This window comes from Fragaria vesca, linkage group LG1 (genome assembly GCF_000184155.1).
Source record: "Fragaria vesca subsp. vesca linkage group LG1, FraVesHawaii_1.0, whole genome shotgun sequence".
NCBI classification, from domain to species: domain Eukaryota; kingdom Viridiplantae; phylum Streptophyta; class Magnoliopsida; order Rosales; family Rosaceae; genus Fragaria; species Fragaria vesca.
In genome coordinates this window covers 7100424-7125380 of record NC_020491.1, presented here as the reverse complement: position 1 = coordinate 7125380, position 24957 = coordinate 7100424, and the positions used below count along the sequence as shown (strand labels likewise).

Below are 24957 nucleotides of genomic sequence, written 5' to 3'. Positions count from 1 at the left end.
GAGAGAGAGAGAGAGTGGCTGGGCTTTGACCCCCTCTTGACCCAGTCCAAACTTAAAACTCCCACAAAATAAAGCCTACAAGAATTTACCTCTTTTTACCAATATAGAAATTTTCGTTTTTAGACCATAACTTCTTCATACGAACTCCGTTTTAAGCGTGCCGCGTGTCCACGAACTCCGTTTAACGTCCTCTACAACTTTCATGAAGGAAGTTTTCCCAAATTTCAAACGGAAGAAAAAGTCAACTTTAGGGTCCTTAAGTAGTAAACGGTTACTCAACACGGTAAAAGACCAAAATAACACCAAAGTAAATAACCGTAAAATAACTTAAGAACCGGGGTGTGACACTTGACCCGCGAATAAAATTCTGGGATTTTTGGTAACTGTAAATACATCGACCCAAGCATAGAATGGAGTAGAAGAAAGGGAGAAAACACTTTATCTCCTCCGAGGTTATTGAACTTGGAAGAGTTTTAGGGTTGTAAAATAAACATACCGTAAACACTTGGATGCTTAATCGGATGAAAAGAAAGCAGCGGAGTGGACGGCCGAGAAGCGACGGCGGCGGCCGAGGCAGGGCCGAGAACCTCCTGTTTTGGTTTTTAGGGTTTGAAAAAAAAAATGGTGGGCTATTAGTTCTAGGGTTAGAACAAAGTGCATGATAACGTGATGAAGGATAAAGTGTAAAGACAAAAAGATAGCAAGAGAATCATCATCTTATTCATTCATAGGAGCCCTTTATATAGGGAATTACACAATATCAATATGGTAAGAATATGAATACATAGATCTAGTCTAACTACATATCCTATTGGCATAAGGCCAAGACACATAAAGAATATCTAGAAAGATACAGAATATACTAGAACAAATACTCGTTTATCCCCATATATCTCTCTCGTAGAGTCGAATACCCATATACCCTACCCACTGGGGATTATTGCCATCCCTACCATTTACTTCACGGCGAATATTGATTAATTTATTTTAGATGTAAACGTAAACCAATCGATCTGTTATTTGGGCCTCCCACCAAAGCTCAAGGCTCAATCTTCAGTTCTGTAAATCTGTCAATCTGTCGTGCATGGAGGGAGTTCAAGTCGTTTAATCCCCACAGTTTAATCTCGGGGAGTACTGGCCTGGATCGAATTTAAAAGATACAAAAATGTCTGTCTTTAAATTTGGTCTTTCACATGATCATATACATATAACTGCCAATTGGTATATGATATTCAATAATACCAACCGAACGAACAAAATTATTTCTGAAGTTAGAGATTGTGTTTCTGGAAACCATGTGCAGAAACAATTGGTACATGAAGGCCATTATATATGGGACTTCAAGCTTAAGCATGTGCCATAGTTTAAAAAACCAAGAAAGAATCAGATGCATGATGTTGAAGATCTCATTCTGCTGTGAACTCGATTCTGGCCTCATCAAGGTTGTTTATAATAGCACTTGAGAAATAAGCAAAGAAATCTCTTTTGGTCAGAAGCTGTAGGTTAATATAAATGGCATATATAAGTGCTGGAGGGACAAATGTGTTTAATACTTGATCAAACATCAGATGTAGTTTATACATAACACCATTCTGTATCGCCAAATTGCAGGCAACAGAAACAAACACCACCTGAATCCTCTCTAACTAAAAGGTTGTCCTAATTGTTTGTTAATGACGAAAAACCGAAAAGAAAAGGAAAGAGCAAGAAGATGTCTGCACACAAGGAGATACCCTGCTTTACGCCAGAAAACCAGCCCTAAAATTCTGGATCACTAAAAACCAATATCAGCATAATTACTTACTCTTCTGCTTCCTCACTCAATTTCCATGCTCCAGCTGCAAAAAACCACCAAAAATTGGGAATGTCATCGGAACTCATTTTCACACGGTGAAATGTGAGACCAATAATTCAATATGATGACGTTATGATGTCTAGCTAGTTACCTGGGGTGTCATCAGGGTGAGCTTTCTGATGGTTCTCCATGCACTTCAAGAGGTACTTGAAGGTCTCCGTCTCGCAAGGAATAGTGAGCCCCCCGCTATGATCAAATCCAAACTCCTCTTCAGCCTTCTCCAACAACACTTTGAAAAGGTTGTGACTAAGGTAGCTTGTGGGAATGATGAACCTCCGAAGCTCTGGTCCAACATAAACCGCCAAATACCCTTCGGGGACATCAGATGGCGGCTCGGGGCTTGCGCATGATTCCTCATCCGAATCACAAGCAATAACACTTGTGAGCCTCCTACTAATTGCTGGTGAAAGGGTTCCTCGACTAGATAAGGGACTGTTTTCCGCCGAAAGGGTACTATGACTAGGACTGCCCATTGTCACCCTTCGACCAGAATGGGATTGAGGGCTGCACCTCACTACCAATCGATCCGAACGAGAATGGGGACTGCCCCCTTTTCTGGGGCTATTATTCCCTTTCGAGCCTAACGTGACAGATTGCCATTTCTGCAGGATTTCTTTGAACTTAACAATCTGCCTAATTCCAGTCAACTTGCTGCTACCATGATGCTCATCCATTGTTAGATTTATCACAATCTTCAAAACAATCCCAAGCAAGGTCTCATCAGATCTTCTTCCACTACAGAAATTTTGTAATCATTGTCAATAGTTGTACCAAATCTAAACTTTTACACCCAAGTTCCTTATTGTACAATCTCCAACAAATTGATTCAAGTATCTTAATCAAATCAAATGAACTGAAAAACCAACATGGGCTATCTTTCTCCATATGTTTCCTTAATACAACATTTCAGCTCAATTTTTTTTCTTTGGCTAAGATTTGAGTTAGATTAACATAAGCTTCTAACTAAATCAGAACAAATTCCAGAGTTGCCTGTCAAATGAAAATTTTGATGAATTGGGATTACCATACCATCAAATCAAGGCCAATATTTTACCAGACATTAAGATCTACAACAGAAGAATATCAAACAGAACCATGCAACAAAGAAATAGAAGATTACAAGTCCCAGAACTCAACCAAAATTATTACAAACATGAAGAAATGATACATAATGGAAAAGGGTACCTGAGGATTGAGGAGGAAAGAGGACATCAGCAGCAAACCCGATGAAGGAAGGCCATGGAGCTTCGGAAGGAAAATTCAGAGCGAGAGAGCTCACCTTTCAGGGAGAAACAGAGATTTTTTTTGTTTTGTTTTTCTTTCAGAGGAAAAAATTTGCTAAAATAATAAAAATAAGAACATGATCCAGAGCTGAAAATGGAGATTAGATGGATGATGTGTTTGACTGTTTGTAATTCTCTCATAAATTTTCGGAGTCTCTCTCACCTCCGGTTTCGGAGGCACACTCTGTTTTTTCGGTTTTCTCTGGCAGCCAAACAAAACCAACGGCCCTGAAGTAAATCAAATCAAAGATTGAAGATTCTGTGAGAGACCCCAAAATGCATTATAGGATATGAATAAACTACAATAATATGGAAAATATTTATGTTGTGGAGAATGAATGTGCTTTGGTGAGGACGAAGATACAGGGGAGGAGGGTATTCATAGGGAGAGGGATTTTAGCTAATTAAACTTTTGGATTTTAAATTTGGAAAAGTGTAAATATACGCGTCATGGGCTTACTTTGTTGGTTTGGGTCCACGTGCTTTTACAGGAATCTCCACAGCCCAAGTCCTTTGCCAAGTCATTACCTCTTCATTTTCCGTTTACTTTTTTGCGTCTTTAAATTAATAATATATTTGACTTATAAACGTATCTGACGAGATCTAACGTGAAACAAATGAAACTTATATTTATTAAGTCGGTGTAATGAGACATCAAAGCGTATATGTGCATATGTAAGAAAGAGCAAATTTGTTTTTGGTGAAATGAGACATTATGAATTCATATATTCTTTTTTCTTTATGTGCATCCTAGTACTTATAAAGCAAGAGTGTTTTACAAGTGATTGATAATGTTAGGGAAATACTCTACTAAGAAGCTTTAACAAATGTTGCGTATTAGAAGTGGGTAGCAATACTATATGCCTACCCATTTGCATCTTTTGTAAACTACTAAAAAACAAGCATTTTAAGTTACAATTTGCAGATTAAAGTATCGAATACAACAACGTACCTTGAAGCATTATCGTTTTATAACTACTTTAAGCAACTTGATACTCACAACATTACTACAAAGTCTTATAAAGATAAAGATATAATGTCTGGATGGTAAAGGTTTGGGTTGTTGGTTGATAGGATTGATATTAAGAATGGTTTGACAAATATAAAAACATTACTTCCAATACCTTTTTATTTTCTTCATCACATCAAAGCCTTTTGTGCATGTGATTACCACCGCACATTTCAACTCATGGGTAAACTTTACACTACTACTCGATCCGGTGGATCGTGGCCGGTGGGATTGGCCGATAGTAGCATGGTCAAGGTCGATGCCGGCGGTTGCAGTAGTGGCCATAGTGATTAGTGAAAGTGCAGCGATGCAACGACGGCTTGGATTGGGAGAACATGATGAGGCTCTTCTGATCCAAATTGGGTTTGGGCTTTGATCATGGGCCTAAGGCCCGAGTTCTCTTTGGGCTTAGGTTTGGGCTTCTTTTATTTTGGTTTTTGTTTAATAATTGAGAACATCTTCAGTACACAGCATGTATTTTCACATACATATATGAACTGTCATAATTAGAGAAAATAATATATAAATATGGTAGTCAAACATATGAATTGTTATGAACGATTAAGATTGCATCGTGTAAATACACGTCGTGCGTATAAGAATTTTCATTAATAATTAGGTTCTTTTGTTGTTTGGGTTTCTAAATATTGATGAACTTTAAAACAATCATCAACTTATCCTGGAGTCTCCTTATTCTGCATCTAAAAATGGATGAGATAATTTTCAAATAGATCTCAACCTCTTGCATATGCATTAAGATTTTCATCTTTGGAATCACCTTTTTATTTTCTATTTTTTTGTAATGGTGACATCTTCTTAACAATCTCATTTGAGAAACTTATAACCATCATCCGCAGCACTTCTTCCCGCCAAAACTTAGTGGGCTTTTCGTTCGGCCTTGTGATGAAACTGAGGACCTCCTACGCAATATATATAGTTATCTCTTGGAACAGAGCCAGTATTATAGAATCTAGGATGACCTAGCTATCTGGCAATTTTCAGATTGAAACCTGAAAACCAACAAGATCAAAGCGACCGAACAATGGAGGCTCAATGGCTCTCAGTTAATTGCTTCAACTCAAAGGATTTTAACAAGTGAACTGAAATGATAATGGCCGGACTCAGTAATGCTGCTAATTAAGCCACAGCTATAGATTCTGTGTCACTGTCTTTAATCAAACTGGCCATGCATTACAATAGTATCATCATCAAAATGATGACAAACTACGTATATCTGGATTAAGACAGTTTCGATTGATCTGTCGACTTAATTTCCCTTCTGGTTGATTGCTAGGTTTCACCAAATTAACCAAACCCTAGCCTGCTTATGCTTTCACTACCTTTCGCTGTTTGGTAAATTATCGATTAATTTCCAGTACGAAGGTGGGAGTACAATTGCAGAAAACCTAAAACTGGGTTAAAAAGGTACTTTGTTTCCTACAGAATTTGAAGCAGTACATGCAGCTCTCTCATTACCATTTGAAGTACGAAGTACTTACTCACCCAATTGCAATTAGGAGTGACAAGAAACTAGCAAGCTGCATTTGAAAGTTTAATATGCAACGAAAGTCAATGAGTTGGGTGATCGATCAGTTTATTTCTATAAGCTGATTTTGGATTCATATATAGTGTAATAATCTTTGTGGTGCCTATGAATGAGATGGTCTCTGTTTCTTCTGAGAAAAAAGAAAGAACCCGTGAGCTATGCCTTTCAGAGAAGACACCACTATACTTGTTAATTAATTAAGCAGCAAGTAATTAACTCTTAACTACTTCATTAATTTTAACGGCAAGTACTATAGCTCAACGTAAGCAAGTTAACATCGATCATCATCTGATCAGGTACATGCAGCTAGCTTCTATGACTGATTAACTAACTGACTAATCATGATTATGGTGAAATTAAGTAATTAGCAAAGTCGACAACCTTGGGTTTTCCCAACCTTGATGTTAAGTAGGAATGTTAGTACGTAATTCATTCTGTGAAATATCATCACGCCCTAGCTGAAAGCCATACATGTTAAATTGTTAATTGTTTCATCGAAGTTTGAGGTTATAGCTATAACTACGTACCCTCCAGAATCCAGATCAATAATCACGCACTAATTTCAACTCTATTACCCTGCAACTCTGTAAGCAAATACATAAAGACCTTATTATATACGCCAGTCGACCAACTCAATCGATATTCCACATTATATTAATCCTCCAAGTCTCATGTGTAATAATCAAACATTCGATTCGTATTTTATTTCCCAGAAGAAAGATCGATGACACAGGCTAGTTAGGTAGTCGATGTCGATGACCAAGTTACACACCACCAGCTAAAGCCAAAGGATAACAACACCCTGTGCTATATATAGCTAAGCTAGGCAGCCTCATCTGGTAATGTGTATGTTTCATATCTATGAGAAAACCAATGGATCGTAATGTTCGTCCTTGCTAAATCTTTGAGATTTCTTTTTATTAAAGAGCATATAGCAAAAGTCTGTACAAATTGGATGCAAAATTCATAAACGAAGAACAAACAAATACATAATCACTTTCAGAAGATTTTTGGCTTATTATTTAAGTAGTTATATAAGAAACTGGAAGTTATAAGGAGAGCTAGACCACCACCAAGGCACCAAGTCGATCACCAGTCTGTGTCTTCAACTCTTCATGTACGTGAAGTCTAGGTAGGAGTGGGAGACACGAACCTTATATATAACTTAATATATATAACCTTATACAAGTGATATAGAGCTAGCTTTCCCTTCCTACCTAATTGTTTTCCGCTATCGTCTTCAACGTACGGCACATAGTTTCCACCTTCCCGTATGAACTTCTCATAAATATATGTGTTTAGAGAATGAGGTTCATGAAAATCTTTGTTCGCGGATGTCTTAAACAGTTAAACTCTTAATTTACCTTTTTGTTTATAAACATTGAGTATGTACTATGTGTACTCTCAAAAAAAAAAAAAAAAAAAAAAAAACTATATATGTACTATGTGTCTTTGCTATGTACTGAGACTGATGTAGTACATATTGACAATGAAATTAACGATCAAGTAGTTTCCAACTGATTTTTCTTTAGCATAACTATTGCAAAATAAAACGAGGAAATGAACAACTTTTTGCTATTTAACTACGTGTTAGAAAGAAAATGTTCCGAAAAATGTATATATATTTTGATCGTCCTCTCGAACAAAGTATAAAAAAAATACATGATGTTTCAGTTGGTTAAGTATATATATAAGTCTTAGCTAGGGTTTGGAACTGATCGATTGGTTTTTACTTTGTCACTTCCTTTGATATTGGAGCTAGCTAGATCAATGTATTTAAGATCATTCTTTCATCACTTATAATTAATAACAAAATCATAAGTTTAATTAGTTTTTCATGAACCAAATACTTTGTAAACTTGAGTTCCGAAACAATTATTTGTACGAAGTGTCTGATTATTAAGTTTGATCCACCTACCCTGTTTTCCTTTAATATAGATTTACACACACACAGAATCTACATATAATACTCGAAGTTGAAATAGTCGTTTATATGGAAGTAGGTAACTCGGAACCTCCCTGGATTTTGGTAATGGAAAAAAAGGACACAACAACTGAACAAAGTCAATGCAGGATTAACTAATAATCATCTATCATTGCTATTGGATATTATGCGAGAAATTAAATGGATGTTTTGGATTAATCCTATTAATATGAAACTAGTTCTGCTTCTTGATCATTACACGACAAAAATGGCTCTATTCCAACTCAAAATTAATTTCGAACTAGTTCTTGTAATTGCCAGTTGAGTTTTGAAACATAATATATATACCACACCGGCTTCATTGATCCGTGTTTTTAATCATAGCTCCATACATAATTAACTTGATTAAAAGGCGAACTAGCTAATTGAGCCTAGCTAATTCCATATATATGCTTATAATAGTATCCAGCACCAAGTGATGAGATCGACGTTGCAAACCTACCAATAATTAATAAAGTTAAATAACTAAACATGAGACTTGAGAGAGAATAAGTCATATTAAGAAAGTTATATTGATTCAAAATAATAATGCACGAATTAAATAAAAGAGACCACTTTGAAGGTCTATGCGTTAATTAAACTTTAGATGTATGATAAATCAACTAAACTAGCTAGCGAATATATACTTGTCGATCAGTTATGAATTGAAGTTACATTTACAAGAAAAAGAAAAGGAAAAAAAGAGGCAAGCATGTTTTGGTGGATTATGTCAATCGAGTTGTGAGGCTGACGGATCAACAACCTATATACTATTGGATCCTAAACCCTAAACTACAATTCCTCGCTGTTTCCCTTCTTATAATGATCTGCTTAATTAGTTAATTCCATGCATCACTATTCATCTAAAATAAAGACACTGTTCCTCCTGACCTTGGTTAAATGGCCACGCAGAGCGTTCATGATGCTAATAGTTGGATATAACTAGTATACTGGATACATCGATGTAATGCCACTCTTTACATGCATCTATATATAATTTCTTTCCGAATTGTATCACTATATATCATACCCATATATTGTAGCTCCTCCATGCATCTCCCTATGTATCTCCCTTTTCTGATCTCTCTTTAATCCAATCGAGCAGAAAGTACGTCTGAATTAATCACTGTTATAATAAAATTTAGGATACGATCTTGAGGAAAAATAACAAAATGACTGTGATGAAAGTGTACGCAATAGCAAAAATTAGCCGTATACATAATGATGCATTGCAATATTTGTTTCAACAAAAAAGAAAAAGTGCATTGCAAGAAATGTAAATCTTTTCTTCCTTTTATTTTTCTTAGATTCACACACTTTCTCTCAAAAGACAAAACTACAACAAAAATTTAACATGCAGTATTATTTTGTCTTTGAGAGCTAAGATTCCTGGTATATAATCTTCTCCAAGTGGAATAATTGTCTCGGGGACATTTGGCTTCATGAGCAAAATCTCAACTACCACATACAGCTCTAGAGGAAACCACAAAAGCGTTGAAATCGTGTAGGAGTGATCAGTTGAGAGGTGTTTGTCTTGTTTTCTTAGAACACCATTTCAATCCGACTCCAAACGTGTGACCCAATTAACCCTTCCACCGCTTCATCGTTTCAACTCACTCCGCCACATAAGTTCAGTCTAAGTTGGCCTGAAATTTCTTTATATAATGACGACGTCGCCGGCGAGGTCCTCGTTTGGTTCGGCGAGATCAAACTTTAGCTTATCTGATCATGATCGACAGCACCACCGCCAAGACCTAGTTGGCGGTGCAATGCTGCCTATATTTCTCAACGACCTTAATCACAACAACCAAGACCTGGTTGAGGTCACACTAGAGCTCAACAACAACGACGATGACATTGTCGTGTGCAGCGTCGCGCCGGTGGCAAGCGGCACGTCGGAGGAGGAGGAGACGGGGCCAGGAATGCTTGGAAGGAGCCTCTCCGCCACGTCACGGAGCCTTCGTCGTACATTCGGGTGGTTGATCAGATCGACGTCTTCGAGGACCGCAGCGTCGTCCAACTCCAGCGAGCTCCCGCTCCCGCCACGCGAGGCGAGGAGGTTGAAGGCGAAGCTTCAACGGACGAGATCGGGCGCACAAAGAGCTCTCAATGGCCTGAGGTTCATTAGTAAGACCACCGGACCTAGCGACGCCGAGGAGCTGTGGAAGCAAGTCGAGGCCAGGTTCGAGTCGCTGGCCGTCGACGGATTGCTCGCCAGAGCAGACTTTGGTCGATGCATAGGTGAGAATCTAAACTTCTACCAAGTTATAGTTTGTTGCGATAATATAAGCAATGTATCGATACATTAATGTAACGTGTAACTTCTTTTATTGAAACTTGAAAATGATGCGTTGGCTGTGTGTGAAGGGATGGCGGACTCGGAGGAGTTTGCGGTGGGGATATTTGACACATTGGCCAGGAGACGGCGGCAGAACATTACGAAGATCAGCAAGGAAGAACTTCGTGATTTTTGGTCACAAATTTCGGACCAGAGCTTTGATGCGCGCCTTCAAATTTTCTTCGACATGTACGTGTTCTCAGCCTTTGATCAGGTCTACTTTTGAGAGTTAAGGTCCAATTTCTAACAAATCGACGGCCCCAGATTATGGTCAAATTACCCGCCAGATTAGTGCACTAATTTGTTTTTAGTTTTTGGGTAGATTCTCTTTTTGGAGAGTCTTGTTTGCGTTTGGTGGTGTCTTTTGTGTGTTCTATCTACTTTGAATAGATGAACCCCCATCAAGATTCAAGATCTCTGAAAATTTTAGGCTAAAATGGTTTTGAACTATGTGCAATCTTTGCCTTATCTGTGTGGGTGTGAATTTTGCAAAGTAGTTCATGCTTTTCTAACCCACCATAAAGTTCATGACTTTCTTACCCATGAAATTCACTTGTCTTATGACTCTTATCTAGTTGTTTAGTTGGTAAAAAGTTTTTCCTTTTTTCATTTTTGTAAAATTTTCGGTTTGAATTGTTTTCAGGGCAGATAGCAATGAGGATGGAAGAATCACAAGGGAGGGAGTGCAAGAGGTAAAGAAATTGTTCAGTAATTAGTTAATCTCCTAATCTAGAATTCCATAGTAACTTGGTAACTATTGTGCTAGCAGTCATGTAATGCTTTACTTGGTATGAACTTACAATGAATGTCTCTTTGAATTATAGCTTATAATGCTGAGTGCTTCTGCAAACAAGCTATCAAAGCTGAAAGAACAAGCAGAAGAATATGCTTCATTGATAATGGAAGAACTAGACCCGGAAAACTTTGGTTATATTGAGGTAAAAATGAGAACCTTCGAGTATTGATGTTCATGTCAATGATTCAAACGTTGCCTCTCATGTTCACTCACCCTTTATTCAGCTTTGGCAATTGGAAGCACTGCTTTTACAGAGGGATGTTTACATAGACTATAGCAGACCATTGAGTGCAGTAAGTGTAGCTTGGAGTCAGAACCTGAGTTCCTTCCGACCCAAGAATCTGCTTCGGAGACTCAATCGTTCACTTAACTGTCTCATACTAGACAATTGGCAGCGCGGTTGGATTTTATTACTGTGGATTGTTGCAATGGCTTCACTTTTTGCTTGGAAATTCTACCAGTACAGAAACAAAGCAGCATTTGAAGTCATCCGCTATTGCTTGCCAGTAGCCAAAGGTGCGGCAGAAACTTTGAAGCTTAACATGGCCCTCATTCTTTTACCTGTTTGTCGTAACACGCTAACATGGCTTCGATCAACACGAGCTAGGTCCTTCATTCCCTTTGATGACAGTACTAACTTCCACAAGGTAAAGGGCTAGTCAGTAGTCAATCACACATTTTCCACTGGTTCTGTGACTTCTATCTTTTGTTGAACAACTGTTTGATATTTTCCAACAGATGATTGCATTTGCTATAGCAATTGGAATAATTGTTCATGCTGGGAACCATGTGGCATGTGACTTTCCTCGTCTAGTAAAGTCATCTCCGGAAGAATTTGCGCCAATATCCGCTGATTTCCACGGCAAAAAGCCAACGTATGAATTCCTATTCACTGGACCAGAGGGATTGACTGGAATTCTGATGGTGATTTTTATGGCTATCTCATTCACACTAGCAGCGAGTCACTTTCGGAAGAACATGGTGAGGCTTCCTGCCCCCTTCAACAAACTGACTGGGTTTAATGCCTTCTGGTATTCTCATCATCTGCTAGGTCTGGTCTACGTTTTGCTACTCATCCATGGAAGCTGTTTGTACTTTGTCCACAAGTGGTATCAGAAAACGGTAAGAACTTTGAGTGACTAAAAATTGAGGCTCATTTATGAACTGCTACCAGTAATCATCTCTTATGACATTTTCTTCCTGAATGCCCCAGACATGGATGTACATCTCTGTTCCATTTCTGCTGTATGTAGTAGAGCGCAGTATCCGAACATGTAGATCAAAACACTATGCAGTTAAGATACTAAAGGTGTCTGAACTTCACTAAATTCTACACCTCTGAGTTTCAGGAATTTGAGAGTTTGTAGATAATAAGGTGGTTTCTGATCCTTTAACAGGCTTCAAACCTACCCGGAAATGTTATCAGCTTAATCATGTCCAAGCCACCTGGATTTAAGTACAGAAGTGGGCAATACATATTTCTACAATGCCCATCAATCTCCCCATTTGAATGGTAAGCGTGATTCCACATGACACGAACTTCCCCTTCCATTCTCACCCTTTCTTAATTTCATGAATGCGATTTTTCAGGCACCCATTTTCCATCACATCAGCACCTGGGGATGACCATCTCAGTGTTCATATCCGGACAGTTGGAGACTGGACGAAAGAACTGAAGCGAGCCATTTCTGAGGGAGATCATTCAATATCTATAGTTCATCAAGCTAGTGTTACTGCTATGGATCAAAGGAGACTATTCAACCAACCCAAATTGTTTCTTGATGGTCCATATGGGGCACCGGCACAGGACTACCGCAACTATGATGTCCTACTCCTTGTGGGTCTTGGCATTGGAGCTACTCCTTTTGTAAGCATCCTTAAAGATCTTCTTAACAGTACAAGAACAGCAGAAGAACAAACGGTACAATCCATATTATCTTAGATTGTTTCTCAGTATCTAGTATTCTCTTTTCTGTAACAAAGTTAATGCACTTGTCATAGGATTCAAACACAGAAACTAGTACATCAGACAGCCTAAGTAGTTTTACATCATCCTGTTTGACACCAAATGACAAGAAGAAATCACAGAGGACTACAAATGCTCATTTCTATTGGGTTACCAGAGAACCTGGCTCTTTCGAGTGGTTTAAAGGAGTCATGGATGAAGTGGCAGAAATGGATCACAAAGTAAAGCAATGCATTTCTAATCTTTTCAGAACATAGTTACATAACTTTGGGGATGAGCTTCCTGACTCTCTTATCCTTTTCTCTTAACAGGGTCAGATTGAACTTCACAACTACCTTACGAGTGTCTATGAAGAGGGTGATGCAAGATCGACTCTAATCACCATGGTCCAAGCTCTCAACCATGCCAAACATGGGACTGACATCCTATCTGGCACTAGTGTATGATCTTTCATTACCACATCCCTCAACAAACAGTAAACGGGCAATTTTGTACCTAGGGAATAACTGAACTTTCAACAATGATGATTTGCAGGTAATGACTCACTTCGCAAGACCTAACTGGAAAGAAGTGTTTACCAAGATAGCTTCCAAGCATCCATTTTCGACAGTAGGTAAAGAAACTCTACCAGAAGAATACACGTCAAACTGACACTTCAAAATTAACTGGATCTAAGAATATACTTAATTTTGCAGGGGTATTCTACTGTGGGATGCCAATGTTAGCAAAAGAGCTGAAGATGCTATCACTTGAGCTCAGCCAGAAGACATCGACACGCTTTGAATTCCACAAGGAGTACTTTTAAAACTAGGAACTTACACAAAGATGGTGCAGCTATTCTTATGTAATCATTCTGATTATCCATAGATGAGCAATCATATATGTATAATAATAGTAGCTCAGAAAGATGTAAATGCAATTGTTTACCCTATATATAAAGAAATATAGTCCAATGTCATAGATAATATCAATCAAACAAGAGAAAAAGATGAAAATTGATGTTCTCGTACTATTTATTTCCAAAGTTCACAGATGAAGTATTATATCGATTGACAGAGACAGTATTCAAATCACATAATCATCAATATGTATTTTTCAGGTTTGTTGCAGGAGTGGTTTCACACATCTTCATCTCATATAAATCACAAACAAAACAGGCAGAATTCATCTTATAGTTTTATTCGGGACTTAAATCACATATAACAACAGATGCATGAATTCATAACCACAGGAATAAAAATTTAGTCGAAAACAAGAGATTCAGCCTCACAAGTAGAGCTTTACCATAATAGTTCATAAAGGATAACAATATCTTTTGAAAAGGTGAGATGCATTTGTCACAACAGAAGCTGAAAACTCCTAAAAATGCACTCTTTACACAACTAATGTCAGAGAATCACTCGTATATTGACGACAATCTACCGAATGGGATAACATAACTCAACCTAGGTGCAATCAATCATCTCGGATCTTTTTGAGAAGCTTGTTAGCCCAGCGTTTAACGCGTCGCTTCAGGGTATAGCCGACGATGATCCCAGCAACAAAAGCAATTGCACAGAACTTTGAGCATGTCCACAGTGAAACCACTCCTCTGCAAGTAAACATCAAAACTTTTACCAATTCAGTTTAATCATAGACATTCAGTTCCAGCAGCAACATTGCAAGTTCAGTCCAACCAGTGAAGTTTACTTAACTTCTACATAACCATGCCTGACCAATACATGAACAACTCTACTAAAACACAACATGAATATCAAAACCCAGAATGAATTAGCCAAAAAGCGACTAAAGAACCAAACTTTGGTAGCATATTTGTTACTTACAATAACCCATTATGGTCCTATAGCACAAATTGATGAAATTTCTCACAAATCCAAGTTTTTGTCAAAGACAAGATTCACAACTGAGTAACCCAATTCACTCATCAGAAATTTCTAAACTTTGAGAAGGATAGAGCTAGAGGGTATGTTACCTGACAGGTTTGGCGACTATGATACGAGACTGATCAGACAACACGGCAGAGAGACCTTCTTCAGAACCAGGAGCTTTGAAGGAAGCAGATGAAGAAGAAGAAGAGGAGGATGAAACTTTTTCAGAGGCGGCTTTCAGATCTTCTTTGATTTTGCCGAACCAATTTTGAAAGCCTTCCATAGCTCTGATGATGGGTCTCAATGTTTCAGAAACTCAGAAGAACTTGGGGGTTTTGTGAGGGTTTTTATTAACCGGGTTGAGAGCTGAGACTCCCTTCGGTTTGGTTTAGTCTTGGTAAAGCCACTAGCTAGTTTCTTTTTGAACAAGCATAATAATTCATTATCAATTTTATGATTTTTGTGACAATTTTATTTTTATAAGTGAGCAGGGGTTTCAATATATAAACCCTAAATAAAAGGTGAGCAGCTAGCATCTATTATAGTTTATAAGGACAAATGAATCGAAACAGCTGCTAGTTTCGAAAATACAAGCCCTACCCAAATCCAGCAGTAGTATTGCCAGTTCATGCAGTAACTATATAAGTTCACTTGACTATAGCACAAGTTCATATACAAATTCATCCCTGAACAATACATGAACAACTCAACTTAAACACAAACCAAAACAAGTTTGGGAAGCTCAGTAGCAAAAACCAGAATCTATTTTCCAGAAAGCGAATAAAGAACAGAACTGTAGGAGCATATATATGTCTTACAGATTTATGCTCTTGTTGCATAACTATTAACTAGATCATTTTTTCACAAATACAAAGACATATATATGCTCTTGTTGCATAACTATTAACTAGATCATTTTTTCACAAATACAAATCCAAGTTCTAAAAAGCACACATACAACAGGAAATGGATACAAGATTGTTATTCACATGTACTGAAATTGACATTACGATGTACTATAGCTTGACAGTTTTTGGTTGTAGATCAACCTGTCAAATGGGCGGGTTGGGCGGTTAACGGGCGGGCTGTGGCGGGTTAGCGGGTTCAACCCGCTACACCTAATTAGCTTAACGGGGTGTAACGGGTTGAACTCGTTGGGTTCGCGGGTTACCCGTTGGAACCCGCTAAGACCCGCTAAAACGTATTTTTTTTCCCTTTTTTTTTTTTTTTTTTTTTTTTTTTAAATCTTTCTTTTTTTAATCAAATCAAATACCTATATTTTTTTTCTTCTCTTCTAATATTCCTTTTTATTTTTACCTGTTAGAAATGCAGCTTCAACAATATTACTCCTCTTCTATGCAATTATAAGTTTATAACATTAATATCTAATTGTAAAATTGATGCCGACCAACTCGTATATATTTGCTGCATACAAATGACATCACATATAAAAAAAAGATGTAGCAGAGTTTATAAGACCTGATATTCATATACAAAAAAGATGCAGCAGAGTTTCATACATTCATTCAAATTTGGTTTCTCTCGACACAAACATCATATGTCAACTAATCAGCTACTACAAACACAAGTCAGCTACTACTACTACTACTAGGTACTCTCTTCTACACTCCCACCTTGCGCTAAACACCCAGTAGTACTCCCACCTTGTTTCTCTTTTGTTATGATCTGCTTTATCCGTCCAATGTCAAGTCTAGCACGTTTTCACTAAGTTGCTCCCAATCAGTGTGATGTTGATCTGAAATATATATTAAAAAATTTAGTGAATTTAAAATTAAATGAAACTCACAAGATGAAAATATATGAAATTAATACAGTGATTAAGTGATAGAGAATTTACCTTTCTTACTGAATAACCAATCACGACAACATAAAAATGCTTGAACGATTTCAGGTAATAGTGAGCTTCGATTTTGATCCAATACTCTACCAACAATACTGAATACAGACTCGGATGTTACCGTAGAAATATGAATTGTAAGCACGTCACATGCAAACCGTATACTCATAGTATTCATATCTTTACGAGATAAGTGCAATAGGCGCATGCTGATTCAAAGACTTAGCACAATGTAATCATTCTTATCAGGAATAGGCGCATGCTTTTCAAGTTTTATGGAATATACTGGTACCCTACTTCAAACAAGGATTTGTTAACCCTACTGATAAAAAGACGGGATGATCCCAATAGAGTATAGCTCCACCATTCGTACCTCTCTCCTAGGTAGTCCAGCTAGTGTTAGCTTCACATTTTCATATACAGTAATACACTAATACTGAGCCTTGGTAGGAATTCCGATCAAGGCAGGGGTTCCAAAAACACACATCAAATGTATAGAACCCAGAAAGCCTACTGAAATCACGTCAAAACTACAAACTCACAAACACCAAATGCACAAAATTAAGAACCCACAGAACACCAGCAGTCAATAATTCAACAAAATCATTATCAAAGACCAATTTCATACAACAATCTCAGACCCAGTTCAGATTTTGACCAAAAACAATAAATTCAGAAGAGTAAGGAAACAAAAACCAACCTGAATTTTGATCTGAAGAGGGAGAGAGACTGGCGCGGTTTGTTTCTGAAGAGGGAGAGACCGAGAGAGACTGGTTTGAGGGAGACTGTTTCGATCTGAAGAGGAAGAGACTGAGAGAGACTGGTTTGAGGGAGAGTGGGAGACTGTTTCGATCTGAAGAGAGAGAGAGACTGCTAACTGCTTTGTTTCTTTAGGTTTACTGTAAACCATTTACCCTTTGCATCAGTTTTGCTTCTTGTTTTTTTTTTTAGCGGGTTGGGTGGGTTCCGTTGGGTAACCCGTTTCCGCCTATTAGTTAGCGGGTTCTTAGCGGGTTGTCAACCCGTTGGTGTAAAACTGTAATGGGGCGGAAATAGGCGGGTTATTAACGGACGGTTAACGGGCGGGTAGCGGGTAATGGGTTAAATTGCCAGGTTGAGTTGTAGACATGTTTGTATTCTCTGCATATCGTACACAATCAAGTTCATGTACAACCTTATCAGTTGAAGGAAATATAAGATTGCTATTCAATAAGTTACAAGAAATCGATACAAGATTGTTATTCACATCCAACACATCATGAACCACACAAAGATTAACTTATTTTTTTGCACAACACAGAACTTGGGTTCGATCCTCGTGGCAGTCCAAATCATCCAAGTTCTTAAACCGGTTTGAGACGGTTCAGGTTTACAAACCGCCCGGTTTAAATTAAGCCTTGAAAGCCTTCAAATCTCTAGATTAACTTATTACAGATTTTCAGACAAAAAAAAAAAAACTTATTACAGATTTACAGTGTAAATTGTAGTAATAGAAGGTTGGGGTCTGCAATTGTCCACGCTCAAAGCCAATTCTATCCAACAGGCTAATGTGCTTCCAACACTCCCTTATCTTCCACCCAACAAATGTAAACACCCAACAAAAACACCACTTCAAATCACTACTCACCATACTTCACAGTACCACACACTCCATTCCTGATACATCTCACTCTAATGGCTTCCCTCTCTCTCCCCAAGCACACCTTCACTTCGCTACTCCCCACTCAAACTCCCAGACACTACTACCCATCTTCTCAACTAGTCTCCAAATCTTCAAATTCCCAATTCTATGGCCTCAAGCTCTCCAATTCTACCTCTTTGCCGATTCCATCTTCCTCTTCTGGGATGAATATCATTTGTGGCAAGGTACATTGCTTTAACTTGTGCTCATATGATGTGTGGCTTATGGGTAATTGATGGTTTATTGATTGCTTATGGCTTTGTGTGGTTTTGGCAGGTGGAAAAAGGCAAGGTTCCCCCAAATTTTAACTTGAAAGATCAGGATGGTAAATCCGTCAGCCTTTCCAAGTTCAAAGGAAAGCCTTTGGTTCTCTATTTCTACCCTGCTGATGAGACCCCAGGGTGCACCAAACAGGTTTTATTTTTTTTCTGTTGCAAACAAAAAACATATATGACATTCTTGCATTTGTTTAGGTTAGTGGAAATTTAATCATCTGAAAATGTTCACTTCCTATATTGGTTAGGTGGTACAGTGCTTTGCTTATCTTAAGATTAGTTTTGCCAAGTGATTTCTACTACAGAGTTAGAGCTTCTAGGGAAAGCTCCATATATGATCAGATTGTTCTTGAGATGCAAGTCAGATTGGAATTTGCATCACCCATATAAAGATTGAACCTTTGATTACTGCTGACACTGACAAATTGATATTCCATTAGGCTTGTGCTTTCAGAGATTCTTATGAGAAGTTCAAAAAAGCTGGAGCACAGGTTGTTGGGATTAGTGGTGATGACTCAGCATCACACAAGGTAATGTTGCTGTGAATTTTCTAGTAATCCTTGCAACTCATTACTCATGCTTGAAGACTCGGAAAGTTTGTGACTTGATTGGAAATTTGACCTGTATGTAGGCTTTTGCAAAGAAGTACAAGCTTCCATACACATTACTAAGTGATGAAGGTAATAAGGTGAGGAAAGAATGGGGAGTGCCATCAGATCTGTTTGGGACATTGCCTGGAAGGCAGACCTATGTTCTCGACAAGAATGGAGTGGTTCAACTCATCTACAACAACCAGTTCCAACCCGAGAAGCATATTGATGAAACACTCAAGCTACTTCAGAGCCTTTAAACTCCTCCTGGTTTAGTTTTTCCACATCACTCTGTCCATTCTATATCTCTACATAGGGTTACAGAAGTCCTTAGTTTTGTATGACTGAGAGCCAATCATGGTTTCTAGTGTTGTTGGTCTCTCTTGGACCTTTGAAAAGTATAAAGGCAACTGTTTTCTTTCCTATATATGAAACCAAACTATATATTGTAGCATGACGTTTGTTGGCAATGAAAATTAAGTATAGTCTTGGTTGCAAGTGAGAGGGTCATTATCAGTGTGGAAGATTTTAGTCAAGAGTGTGATGGAATATCAAATTCGTTGTGACTATTACAAGCAGCCCATGTTTAATTATAACTCTTTTCCCTGCCTTCTGCAATATTATGACATCATACATTTCTGGGAATTCAAAAGGTAGCTAGACAATTGACAGATTCTTTTATTGGGATGAATGAATTATGAATCACTAATACACTATTGCACATTGCTTTCCTAAATTCTTATGTAAATAGATTATCTTTATTTTGATTCCTAATGTAAAGAACATCACAATTGTAAATTTCAATAGGATAGTAATCAATTCGTTTGCTAATAAATTGAGGTTCAGTATTTCTGCAGATAGTCTTGACCCCCATAAGGGCTAAATGCCTCTGCTAACCAGGTATTCTTCCTCCAAGATGTCCATCCCATCTCCTCACAAATTTCATCACTGTGGTTGATGCTAAAAGTAGAGATGCAGAACCTCTTGTAGAACCTGGTGGTGTCCTTCATCACTTCCAGCTCTTTAGTTGTCTGCTCCAGCATTTTCTCCACACTTGGGAGCTTAAACTTATTATCTATAAGTCGAGCCAGCCATATGCTGCGCAACTCAGACGAATGCAGGTTCGAAACACTCTCCAAATAACCCACAAACGCCATGTTTGGGATCAAAGGATGAATTGTACCCCTGCAGAAAATAAAAATCCATATTAATGTGACATATGTTATGTTATCGGTCATACTTTAGAACAAATCTTAAACGTTAAACAATATTTCACGTAACTATTAGTGATTCAGAAAAACAAGATAGCAACATTAGTTTTACCTGTATAAGGGCATAATACCAGAAGGGTATTCCAACAAGCTTCTGAAGGGATCTGGCAATATGGCTTTGAGCTTCTTCTTACCATCATAACCAGTTGCAAGGACCACAACATCAGCGTCGATCTTACTGCCGTCATCAAACTCAATTCCATCGTTATTGAACCACCAATTTCCTTGTGATCTCTTGAACATGATCCTTCCCTTATCAGCCTCGGAGAACAAGTTCTCAGGTGTGATAGCCATCTGGCATGAAGCATAGTCTTCCTCAAAAGAGTGATCTGGTTTTAGTCCATACTTCTCCAAGGGAAGCTTCCACAGGATGTATGATTCTATGAACTTTGAAATTGCATGCCTCTGTGAACACACAACACATACAGATAGACTAGTTACTTATTTTCTATCCAAGCTACATATGAATATGAATCAAGGTTATTTTGTGTAGTTATTTACCAAAGGAGATAAAGCTAGAAGGCAGGTGATGGTCCTGATGAAACTCTGATTAGGTCTTGGATGGAGAAACTGTGACGCCCTTGTTGAATAGAACAAGAAAAATGGCAAACCCCAAACCCAGTAATGGGGAACTGTCCAGTGTAGAGTCCTCACCACCATTGTGCATGGTTGCCCTTTTGGTCCTTCATTAATTCATGCAAAAATAATAACCAATATGAGAAATACAGAAAATGTGATTGAAATGCCAAAGCAAGTCTGAATAGTACGATTGTGGAATTCTATTTCATGTTTTAAGTCAAACATTGATTGGGAAATCCCAATCAGGTTAAGTGAAACCATCCCAAATTAGAATCGTTTAAAACATGTTCAAGTCAAGCAGTTGAGACCAGCTTATATTGATGTTTCAGATCGATGTTTGACAGTTTCAATGACCTTTTCGATTTTTCTTTGCTGTACACACTGTGACTTGTGCGAAAATCTAACCATGCAAATTCCAATCCCATAACGTGGAAATTGAGAGGTAGCTCACTTATTTCTATAATACTTCACACCTTCATATATACACCTACCTTTATTTATGTAATTAACTAATTATTTTCTATATTCATCTTCGATTTTTCGTTGTGAATCTTTCTTCTTAATAGTTACAGATGCCTTGTATATTGTATCCTTATAATTCAAATGATGTAGAACTATGAACGTAAAGGCTAAGCTATATTACCTTGATTTGCCTCAGCACACTCCACAGCTAAATCAAGGGCTGATTTCTTGTATCCAACTACGACGACCTTCTTATCCTTGAGTAACTCAGAAGCAGCTTCCTTGTCTAGTTTGCAGTAATCAAGAGAATGCAGAACCTGACCTTGAAACGCTTGAGGGCCTTTGTTGTGTGGAAACTCAGGGATTCTGGGTATGTCACCATATTTCCCAATACATACCACAAGGAACTCGAAGGCGTACCACTTAATAACGAAAGAATAAACACACAAAATTAGCATCGCTGAAAACATATAATAACAGTAGAACAGTAACTCATCGATGAGATAGCAGCACTCGTCTTGTCGAGATTTAGTTTGAAAAACAAATCAAAATAGTGATATATACTACAAGGCATGCATGAGTTTCATCTTGTATGTAATGTGATCGACCAATAAGTACAGTATATATATCGTAATGTTAGAAAACTATATAAAATGAAAAAATTATTTCATTGCCAAAAGTTTCTAATGAATCCTATACACTTCGAGACTTGATTAAGTAGTATGACTGTATGAGCTATGTTATTTTGCACACAAGCGCAAGGTTAGAGCAAAAAGTATTACAACTGATTCAAAGAAGAGTAGGGTTTATACGCATGCATGCAATTCAGTAATTGAATATGAAATATGGATGAACAACCTGAATGGTGTCTTCACCACTGGTCTGCACAGCAACTTCCCAAGCAGGCTGCCCCGCCGGTGGTTTAAAACCTGCATCAGTGGTTTCCCGGTCACCAATAAAACGAACCTCGACGACCTTGGAGTTGAACCTCACAAACTTGAGCACATCAAAGTGCTCTGCGTAAGAGTTCAAGTAATCCAATATCTCAAGGTGAGAAGGATATTCAGGTTTGTCCCTATCGAACCAGGGAAAGTCAGAGAACTCATAATCGCGACGATGCGACTGAAGCTTTGTGGAGTTGTAGGAGCAATGCCTCCAGACCCCTCCAATGGAGTCAGAGGCTTCGAGGACAATAGGGTTGTGATGGCTTAGGTGTTTCGCAGCAGCTATGCCGCTCACTCCGGCACCAATAATCCCTACTTTTGAGACCACCGGAGCCATATTTTGGTCGCTTTGTCTCTGTTTGAAATGGTTTTGGGAGAAAAGGTGGTATGCTCGATATTCTTGGTGCTAAAACCATGAGAAAGCTGAGGTATTTATAGGAGAGCGAGGAGTCATGTAATGCAATGGTTGTTGTTGGTCGTGGGAACTTATGCATGAAGCTTCAAATGTCGACTGAGTGGAATTTTGAGATCAAAGAAAGGTACGTAGGTTAATTAGCTAGGGTAAAACTAAAGAAGATGATCGTCGTCCATCATGAACATTTCTCGATCACTTGGTGGAAATGAAGGGAGACCTTTCCTTCACTTCGTTGTGACTTTCATTCATTGCGTATACGGGTATTAGCTGAATTTCGTTGTGCCCTTCAAACACTTAATTATACGATATATCATATATAATATAGAAATGTAGAATATATGTAAGAATCTTTTGAATATAGACTACATGGATATCTTTATGCAAATTGTTCGAACCCTAATATAAGGCTGAATAATTAAAGATCAATAAAGTTAGGTTGGTCGTGAGACCAATGCAACTGCTTAATTGCTCTAAATTGTAGATTTCACCCAACAATATCTTGATGCAAACTAAAACTGTTTGAGCTAGATCATATATATAATAACTTAGTCGATCATAAGCAAATTATGAACCGTAACTTGCCAAACTTAAAACATGGCTGGCCGATTTTCTCATAAAATAAAATCGATTATTTATCCGTATTATATATGTTAATCCATTTGATTATTCTACTTTCATTGAGCAGATTGGAGTTTCAAAGATTTGAAAGCCTATATAAGAATGAAAGAAATTGAAATTCAAGATCCATTTTGATATAGTCTTTTGACGAAGTATACTTTTGGAGTTTGAGTGTGTACGTATATATATAATTATAAAAATATATACATAGTGAAGACTGTTTCGCACTATTAGTCTATTATATAAACAATTAGTACCTAATGTATGTATACCGGAAATGCAAAGGTAGCATTCCATATTCCAAACTCCAATTTAGAAAACTCATGCATATATACATGTATAATATGTAAAATTAGGAAGCATCCAAGAATTTAAATGGAAGCTTTAAGGAAAACATGGTCATCACTTTATAGACTGAAATCCAGAGACTGAATGTGAAAACACTTCTAATCAAAGTCGTAATAACTACCACTTCATATTTTAGATGAGTCAAAGTATTATGCATATATGCATGATTTCGTTCTAGCTCGTGTGTATGTATATAGAGATCAGTCACTGGGTTTGATTAATTTCAAGGTGTACGTCTCTGGTAAAGATTTGGGTCATCGGTTTCCATGCATGTATGCATGTTCAAACGAAGTAAGTACACAGTAATTATCTTTCGGCCATTTTGGTTTGATTTTTCAATATTTCGTACAAGCATATATACATATTCTGTTTTAGCATTTAAAACAAGAAATCAATTGACAAAGTTCTCCATCACGTAAGCCATGAAATAGCCAGATATAGAATTTTCAAAGGAAAAAATGAACGAAAAGGGATCGAGCTCAATCTCTGTTTGATGCTTATTCTGTTTGATCGATCAAAAACAATACTACTAGTCAGATAGACATACAGGTGGAGTAGTACTGTTAGTTGACAATTCGGATTCAAACAAAGAATGAAATTGCTTATGCAATTTCAAAGCTGAGCTTGACCCGATCGAGGACTGAGCTAGGTTATGATAGTGCTTCGACTTCTAATTAACTTTGATTAACGAGGATAATTTTGTGTAAAACATAGGTCGTATACGATGGAAAAGAACTAATTTGTACGTATGTATAGTACTTAACCATACAAGCAAACGTAAGTTAAGACAGATTTAGGATTTAGGATTAAGCAGTTGCCTCAAACCACTGCAATCCAGTGAGAGCGAGATTGACTCTCATTTCATGCATGCAGATGATCGACCCATTTTGTTTGGTTCAATTAATGGAATATATTGTTGGAAACTTTTTTTTGATGGATATTGTTGGAAACTTTGAACGTTTGAAGAGTCCAATATATGATCGATCAAATCGAGCTAGGTGGCGGTCGTGATATAGATGGAGGCTTTCCACAGAGAGAGCTTATTGTAAGGAACGTTGAGACCTCCAGTAAGCACACAGTGATATATCAGCTAGAGCTATTAGTTCAATTGATCTTCCAGAATGTATAATAATCCTGATGACCAGACTTTTCAAAATTCAGATGCTTAGCTTGCTCTATAATTTAGGCATGTATTGGCTGACTCCTTGATCTCCAAGTCGATCTTAACACTATAAATCCACATATTTATATATATATATATAGTATTTTCTCAGCTGCGGACGTCTGCACCG

The 24957-nt window shown here is 37.7% G+C and overlaps 5 protein-coding genes across 5 annotated transcripts; 2 read left to right on the top strand and 3 right to left on the bottom strand.

The window, feature by feature from the left end:
- Nucleotides 1–1800: 1800 nt before the first annotated feature.
- On the bottom strand, nt 1801–3416 carry LOC101294986. Its single transcript, XM_004288955.1, has 3 exons — nt 3041–3416; nt 1947–2590; nt 1801–1838 (listed from the first exon to the last, which is right to left on the bottom strand). Exons 2-3 carry the CDS (start codon nt 2527–2529, stop codon nt 1801–1803), a joined length of 621 nt encoding a protein of 206 aa, XP_004289003.1. The 5' UTR covers nt 2530–2590; nt 3041–3416.
- Nucleotides 3417–9320: 5904 nt separating this feature from the next.
- On the top strand, nt 9321–13561 carry LOC101294702 (respiratory burst oxidase homolog protein E-like). The gene is made up of 13 exons (XM_004288954.1): nt 9321–9897; nt 10024–10183; nt 10638–10686; nt 10819–10932; nt 11015–11437; nt 11529–11912; nt 12004–12099; nt 12188–12303; nt 12381–12711; nt 12792–12977; nt 13068–13196; nt 13291–13369; nt 13452–13561. Exons 1-13 carry the CDS (start codon nt 9321–9323, stop codon nt 13559–13561), a joined length of 2754 nt encoding a protein of 917 aa, XP_004289002.1.
- Nucleotides 13562–13968: 407 nt separating this feature from the next.
- Nucleotides 13969–14983, bottom strand: LOC101305590. The gene is made up of 2 exons (XM_004287619.1): nt 14729–14983; nt 13969–14347 (listed from the first exon to the last, which is right to left on the bottom strand). The coding sequence occupies exons 1-2, from the start codon at nt 14905–14907 to the stop codon at nt 14212–14214; spliced, it is 315 nt and encodes a 104-aa protein (XP_004287667.1). The 5' UTR covers nt 14908–14983; the 3' UTR covers nt 13969–14211.
- Nucleotides 14984–18074: 3091 nt separating this feature from the next.
- On the top strand, nt 18075–19500 carry LOC101305298 (peroxiredoxin Q, chloroplastic-like). Its single transcript, XM_004287618.1, has 4 exons — nt 18075–18348; nt 18440–18577; nt 18879–18968; nt 19070–19500. Exons 1-4 carry the CDS (start codon nt 18157–18159, stop codon nt 19286–19288), a joined length of 639 nt encoding a protein of 212 aa, XP_004287666.1. The 5' UTR covers nt 18075–18156; the 3' UTR covers nt 19289–19500.
- Nucleotides 19501–19870: 370 nt separating this feature from the next.
- Nucleotides 19871–22621, bottom strand: LOC101294404 (probable flavin-containing monooxygenase 1-like). Its single transcript, XM_004288953.1, has 5 exons — nt 22199–22621; nt 21522–21762; nt 20801–20982; nt 20352–20704; nt 19871–20213 (listed from the first exon to the last, which is right to left on the bottom strand). Exons 1-5 carry the CDS (start codon nt 22619–22621, stop codon nt 19871–19873), a joined length of 1542 nt encoding a protein of 513 aa, XP_004289001.1.
- Nucleotides 22622–24957: the final 2336 nt, after the last annotated feature.

Excerpts from the sequence above, each read along its gene's own strand:
- LOC101294986 (XM_004288955.1), bottom strand. The coding sequence starts at position 2,529 with ATGGATGAGCATCATGGTAGCAGCAAGTTGACTGGAATTAGGCAGATT. Across the intron at positions 1,839-1,946 it reads TCACCCTGATGACACCCCAG|CTGGAGCATGGAAATTGAGT; the intron begins GTAACTAGCTAG and ends GGTTTTTTGCAG.
- LOC101294702 (XM_004288954.1), top strand. The coding sequence starts at position 9,321 with ATGACGACGTCGCCGGCGAGGTCCTCGTTTGGTTCGGCGAGATCAAAC. Across the intron at positions 11,438-11,528 it reads ACAGTACTAACTTCCACAAG|ATGATTGCATTTGCTATAGC; the intron begins GTAAAGGGCTAG and ends ATTTTCCAACAG. Across the intron at positions 12,978-13,067 it reads TGGCAGAAATGGATCACAAA|GGTCAGATTGAACTTCACAA; the intron begins GTAAAGCAATGC and ends TTCTCTTAACAG.
- LOC101305590 (XM_004287619.1), bottom strand. The coding sequence starts at position 14,907 with ATGGAAGGCTTTCAAAATTGGTTCGGCAAAATCAAAGAAGATCTGAAA. Across the intron at positions 14,348-14,728 it reads ATAGTCGCCAAACCTGTCAG|AGGAGTGGTTTCACTGTGGA; the intron begins GTAACATACCCT and ends GTTTACTTGCAG.
- LOC101305298 (XM_004287618.1), top strand. The coding sequence starts at position 18,157 with ATGGCTTCCCTCTCTCTCCCCAAGCACACCTTCACTTCGCTACTCCCC. Across the intron at positions 18,349-18,439 it reads TGAATATCATTTGTGGCAAG|GTGGAAAAAGGCAAGGTTCC; the intron begins GTACATTGCTTT and ends TGGTTTTGGCAG. Across the intron at positions 18,578-18,878 it reads CCCCAGGGTGCACCAAACAG|GCTTGTGCTTTCAGAGATTC; the intron begins GTTTTATTTTTT and ends ATATTCCATTAG.
- LOC101294404 (XM_004288953.1), bottom strand. The coding sequence starts at position 22,621 with ATGGCTCCGGTGGTCTCAAAAGTAGGGATTATTGGTGCCGGAGTGAGC. Across the intron at positions 21,763-22,198 it reads GTGGTGAAGACACCATTCAG|TGGTACGCCTTCGAGTTCCT; the intron begins GTTGTTCATCCA and ends TTCGTTATTAAG. Across the intron at positions 20,983-21,521 it reads GTGTGCTGAGGCAAATCAAG|GACCAAAAGGGCAACCATGC; the intron begins GTAATATAGCTT and ends GAATTAATGAAG.